At 40.1% G+C, this 6341-nt stretch overlaps 1 protein-coding gene and 1 long non-coding RNA gene across 2 annotated transcripts in view; one reads left to right on the forward strand and one right to left on the reverse strand.

Annotated features, from left to right (window-relative positions):
* LOC117957912 overlaps nt 1–2948 on the forward strand; it is a 10333-nt gene extending 7385 nt beyond the window's left edge. Inside the window, exon 4 of the long non-coding RNA XR_004659619.1 lies at nt 2937–2948. This is a non-coding gene — a long non-coding RNA (uncharacterized LOC117957912). The remainder of the gene's footprint in view (nt 1–2936) is intronic.
* The window catches only part of LOC117957910 (proteasome activator complex subunit 3-like), a 19153-nt gene that overhangs the window by 5423 nt on the left and 7389 nt on the right, over nt 1–6341 (reverse strand). The window contains exons 5-7 of the mRNA XM_034893983.1: nt 4192–4243; nt 3454–3569; nt 1349–1417 (exon numbers count right to left, since the gene is read on the reverse strand). Of these exons, the coding sequence (XP_034749874.1) occupies nt 1349–1417; nt 3454–3569; nt 4192–4243 (237 nt within the window). The remainder of the gene's footprint in view (nt 1–1348; nt 1418–3453; nt 3570–4191; nt 4244–6341) is intronic.

Genomic DNA, 6341 nt, shown 5'->3' on the forward strand with positions numbered 1-6341 from the left:
CACACACCCACACACGGACACACACACACACACACACACACATAGACACACACCCACACACACACACACATATAGACACACACCCACACACACACACAGACACACACACAAACACCGACAAACACGCACACACACAGAGACACACGCACACAGACACACGCACACACACAGAGATAGACACACAGAGAGACACACACAGATAGACACACACACAAACACAGATGCACACAGTGACACACACAGAGACACCAGTGACACACACAAACACAGACATATATACACACACACACACACACACACACACACACAGAGACACACACACAGACAGACACAAAGAGACAAACACACCTACACTCTCTGTCTCTTTATATATATCAACGGATAGCATGGAAAATAGGTTCTTTGGTGGTAATGTACTGGTCATGGTGCATGCCTTTTGTGTGGGAGACCCGGGATCAGTTCCCACAGCGACGCCTCAACCAAAGTATAAAGACAGTCAACTCCTAGTGATGTCCCAGTGCATATGGACTGGGGTTGGATCCCCGCCCCAGTACATCAACCCTGATAATGGCATTTAACCCCATTATAATTTTGTTATTATTCTGTACGTTTTCTTGTTGTCCGTATCTTCTGCAGAGTTTCAGTTATTAAAATCATTCACCTTTCAAAATCTAGATCTAGCTCTTTATGGTGTAGTGGTGTTATTCAACTTAATTAAAGCCATTCCGGCTTTTTCAAATATTCTCACTACATCAACTTCTTCTAACTGAATTAAGCTATTTCTCAAGTTTAGCTTTTAATTTCTTTTGAATTTTTCCACCTTTTTTACATTATTGTTGTTATTCAACTTAATTAAAACCATTCCTACTTTTTTCAACTCTTCTCACTACGTCAACATCTTCTTACTGATTTAAGCAATTTATCTAGTTTAGCATTTCAATTTATTTTTGAATTTTTCCACCTTTTTTACATTAGTGGTGTTATTAAACTTAATTAAAGCCATTCCTACTTGGGACTGATTGGTAGGATTTAGTCTACAAGAATTACATAATAATATAATATAATATATATTACTATATTATATGGTTTTCTCGTTTTCTTTTGCGGGTTGCGAAACAAAGCAAGACAAGTTCCTTCCTGAGACCATTTTGCAGAGCCACGGGCTCTGCGACCAGAGTTTAAAAAAATTCAAACAACCCAATCCTATCCTGAAATGTATACATGGAGATGCGAGAATGGTTATTTTATGATAAGTAAAAAAAGAAGAAAAAAAATTTAAAAAAATATTTAACTATTTTATTCTTACGTAAAACAATGCTTCCAGATGAGACAGTATGTGAGCACTGACCTGAATGGAGACGCCAAAGTTGTTTCCATCTTCAATTCTGGGGATGAGCAGCTGGACCCACATCTTAACCTGACAGAGTAGATACAAGATCATGTCTTCTCAGTACAAATGACAAATAGCTACACACTGGAACATTTTGAAAGCACATGTATTGTACATATAGAGACACATAACACTGGGACTATAAAATACCATCCTAAAAGTGGATGCAGATGTTGAAAACCTAATCTCTACAGGAAGTGCATTCCAGAGTTAAGGAGCCCTGACAGCAACAGCTGGGTCCCCTGTGGCCACAAAACTGGACCTGGGAACAGCAAGAAATAACTGATTAGATGATCTTAGACCACAATCAGGCACAAAGGGTGTTAAGAGATCTACTATTTTACTTTGGGCCCAGTCCAAGTTTTACTTTTAAAGTAAGTAATAAATACCACAATTCACATGCACACATCACTTGAAAGCAACCAGTAAACAGTAACATAAGGAGGTTGGGAGGTTTTGGAGATGTGTTAGATTGTTGCTAATGTGGAAACTCCCCATTCCCTGTTATCCCCTGGTGAACCAGCACAAGGCTTTTATTAAGTTCCAGGAAATACAGTCTGCGTATTGCCGAGTTAGCAGAGTTATTATTCAAAACACAGGTCTACAGAACCTTATATCGACATATTCTGTGCTTTTAGTCACTGGTAGTGTTGTATTTAACAAAAGAAAATCTTGATAGATTAAAATTCTACCTACTCTTTAATCAATCGATTGGTAAATAGGGAAAAAACATCTACAAGTTATTTCTATAGCAACTGCTGAGTGCAGTCTACCGTGTGTACATTAGTCTAAATCCACGACGTTCCACTTCCGGGATTGCTCTGGTGCTGCCAGAAATTTCTCCGGATGTCTTCCTTTCAAACAGATGTCCATTATCTTCCGCTTCTTTATGTTGGAATTTTAAACCCGGGTCAATTTATAAAGACTATGATTAACTGCAACTCAGATCTCTGCAGGGTAAATCAAGACAGCTAGCTGGACTATCTGTCAAATCTGAGTTTTCTGTTGCAAGACTAAAACAACTTTTGAATGTACCAACTCTACTAGGTGAGCTAGAGGTCGCCCTAAGACAGGAGGTGTTATGAAAGTAACACCAGCTGTTGTCGGACCAATGATAATTTGGTCATATTAGAGCATATCGACCAACCACCTGGTCGTGTCAGCAAACCAGCAAGTCTTCAACCCATCATCAAGTTAAACAACGGCTTTCACCTTGCTGTGCATTCAAAAAACACTTGCAGTTTGCCAGCATGGCTTGACTGGTCACAGTTCATCATGTTTCTACCTGTCAACTAGGGATGAGCGAGTACAGCATTATCTGTATTTGTATCTGTTTACCACATGAATTATCTGTATCCGGATCCGTACTCTGACTGGGCGGGGCCTAAACCGGAAGTGGTCAGATTTAAACTGGAAGTGGGTCGAGCTCTCTTGAAATGTGCGGGGCTTTAACCGGTATGTTATTTAAGCATGCAATTGATATGAGTTGATCAATAATTGTTATATTTATTGCTGATTTGAAAACTATTTACATGACAGCATCAAGCTTCAGATCAATGGTGTTGTCATGGTAACAAACATATTATATACAGAACGTTTTGCAACACTGAATACAACACATGCCGTTGCAATTATGAAGTAAAATGTAATGAACAAGAGTTTTCATACTCAATATAACTTTCTTTTTTTAAGCTGACAGTAAAAAAAATAATAATCTCCGATGGCAGAGACGCGACGGGAGTTGCATTTAAACCGAGCAGCATGTCTTAAACCCACGTTCACCAGAAATCTACTGGTTACAATAAATCTGGTTAAGTACTATAAACCGAATTTAAAAACAAACCTGAAGCTGAAGAAACCCTAAACGTAAACGTTAACGGAACAGATCCGCAGACCCTGCCTGACGGAGCGGGAGCGGGAGCGGGAGCGGGAGCGGGAGCGGGAGCGAGAGAGAGAGCGAGGTCCATGAGGTACTGATGATGCTGTATTGTGACATTACAAAACTGTTCAATCAATGTGTTACCCCTCAGTGTGTGTGTGTGTGTGTGTCTATAGACACTTACTGTGTTACACTTCTCAACCAGAGTCCTGATCTCTGGTTTGACTCGCTCAATCAGGTCTACCAGCTTGGTGTTACTTTTCAGCATACCCTCTGGCATCAACAAGGTTTTGGTTCCCCCTGGAAGAAAACAGAAACCAAGGTTACAAACTCTGCTTCTCATCAATGTAAGGTTGCTGCTGGTTTGAGGTACGACACTCTGCATATTGATGGCCTCGTTCTGATCAAAATCATGCAGCAAAGTAGGTCCTTTTACATTTTGCTTACTGTGCTCAACAGACATAAATTATTTCAAGTAGGTTTTACGATTGATGTTATCGCCATCAGATATTTTTAAACCTAAGTGGGCTAATACACTAGTCATTGGTCTAAAGTCGGGCGATATGATAATATATGTGTTGTTACAAGGTTCTGGTGAAGCACACAAGCAGTTTTGGGCTAAGCCAAATCAATGTAAAATCAGTGTGAGCATTAAGCTAACTTCATTACTAGTCTAATATCTAATGATTGTAGTTGGTCCCCAGTAGATTTCTTGTCTATAATCTTTTTGAGTGTTATTTATTATCTGCGCTAGCTTTTCCAACGTTGTAGACGAAGATATAGTAGTAATGATGATACTCAATAATTATGTGAATCTGTAAAATTGTTTTGAAGGAGGACCCCCAAGCATTATAGTCTTCCACAAACCTAGGGAAAACTGTTTGCCCAATAAGGTGAAAAAACAGGAATCTTTTGTTTTTACCTTGCCAGCTCTCAACAGTGAGTCCATCTTCTAGTTTCCTCTTTTTGGTATTCTACAGCACAAACAGAAGATGTCATTTCATTATTAGGCATGCTAAAAGTGTGGTTCAATGGATGGCAACGTTGGCAACTGTCTGTCACTCAATCCACTAATTGTCCAGACTGAAATATCTCAACAGCTACAATGGACTGTAATGAAAGTTTGTGCAGGCATTCATGATGTCTATAGGATGAATCCAACTTCGCTGACTTTTTATCCAGCAGCATCATTTGGTCAAACTTTGAATAATAACATTTTGGTTATGATCAAATACCTGCACAACTAATGCCATTCACATCTGCTGCAATAGAACTTAGTGCTAATTACAGGCCTTCCGGAAGTATTCACCAAAATAAACTTAGGATTTAATTCCAAATAGAATGCAATTCTTCTTTTCATCATCATACCAGTCAATCAATACCACAAAACTTATAAGGCCCACACTTCTTTATTAAAGGTTATTAAGGGTTGGTAAGACTTTTAATATATTGTTTGATATTGTCTTGACAACCCAAAGGCAATAACATAAACTAGTTATGGTCTCTGAAAAAGTTCTGTCATTTGTGGCTGCTGTAATCCTGTAAAGACACCATTAACTGCTTGTGGTCTTCTTGGAAAGAACCAATGAAGAGCGCCCTTGCCTCGCTGTGCTTACTCTACACCTCCTGTGAATGACCCTGAGCTCAAAATGCGTCATTCCCACCAGAGTTACTGTCTACTGGAGAGTGGAGGTGAAAACTCAGCAAAAGTTGCCACTGACGAGGTTTGCAACTGCCCGCTAGCTAAAAAGGTAAAGAAAAGAAAAACGAAAGCTGAAAAAGCGGCAACTATAAAGGCTATAGATACAACTCAAGGACAAACTACAGTCAATCAGCCGATGCTAAAATTATAGTGCATCTGTATAGTAGGGGTGGACCGATCTAAAACCGAAATTGCAACACTCAGATCCACAAACCTGTGTCGCGTGGAAGAAGGCAGAATCGCGATACACAACCCTTCCAAGTCCCAGAGTTATCCTTGCCATCCAGGTCCAATGCTACCACATCTTTAAAATACTAGTAGTAGTCGTTTTGGTGCCTCACCCCCCTTTTGTTGGGTACATTAAGCTAGTAATAAAGACTGCTAAACGCGAATATGGGTTGTGTGTGTGTGTGTGTGTGCATTAGAGCCTGAGAAGTGTGACACCCCTGTAATTGGCACACTCCCTTTGGTCCCGCTTTTTGAAGAGGGGACCCACCATCCCTTGGGATTTTTTTCTCCATTTCAACCTTTACTTTGATAGGAAAGCTGAAGACATAAAAAAGGAGGGGGGGGGGGGGGGAAATGGCATGCCAACCTGGGGCCGCTGCTTCAAGGACTAAACCTCTATATATTTACCGACTGATTTACCAATTTAACTCTCTCTCTTTTGAATCAGTCTGTTAATGTTGTTGAAAACAACAACCTTTCTCAGATATACAGTGGTGTGAAAAAGTGTTTGCCCCCTTCCTCATTTCATGTTCCTTTGCATGTTTGTCACACTTAAGTGTTTCGGAACATCAAACCAATTTAAACAATAGTCAAGGACAACACAACTAAACACAAAATAAATTTGTAAATTAAAGTGTTTATTATTAAAGGTAAAAAAAAATCCAAACCATCATGGCCCTGTGTGAAAAAGTGATTGACCCCTTGTTAAAACATACTATAACTGTAGTTTGTCCACACCTGAGTTCAATTTCTCTAGCCACACCCAGGCCTGATTATTGCCACACCTGTTCACAATCAAGGCATCACTTAAATAGGAGCTGCTTGACATAGTAAGGTCCACCAGAAGATCCTTAAAAGCTACACATCATGCCGAGACCCAAAGAAATTCAAGAACAATTGAGAAAGAAAGTAATTGAGCTCTATCAGTCTGGAAAGGGTTATAAAGCCATTTCCAAAGCTTTGGGAATCCAGTGAACCACAGTGAGAGCCATTATCCACAAATGGCGAAGACATGGAACAGTGGTGAACCTTCCCAGGAATGGCCGGCCGGCCAAAATTACCCAAAGAGCGCAGCGACGACTCATCCAAGAGGTCACAAAAGACCCCACAACAACGTCCAAAGAAGTGCAGGCCTCACTTGC

The sequence above is a fragment of the Etheostoma cragini genome, chromosome 15 (genome assembly GCF_013103735.1).
Source record: "Etheostoma cragini isolate CJK2018 chromosome 15, CSU_Ecrag_1.0, whole genome shotgun sequence".
Taxonomy (NCBI): Eukaryota; Metazoa; Chordata; class Actinopteri; order Perciformes; family Percidae; genus Etheostoma; species Etheostoma cragini.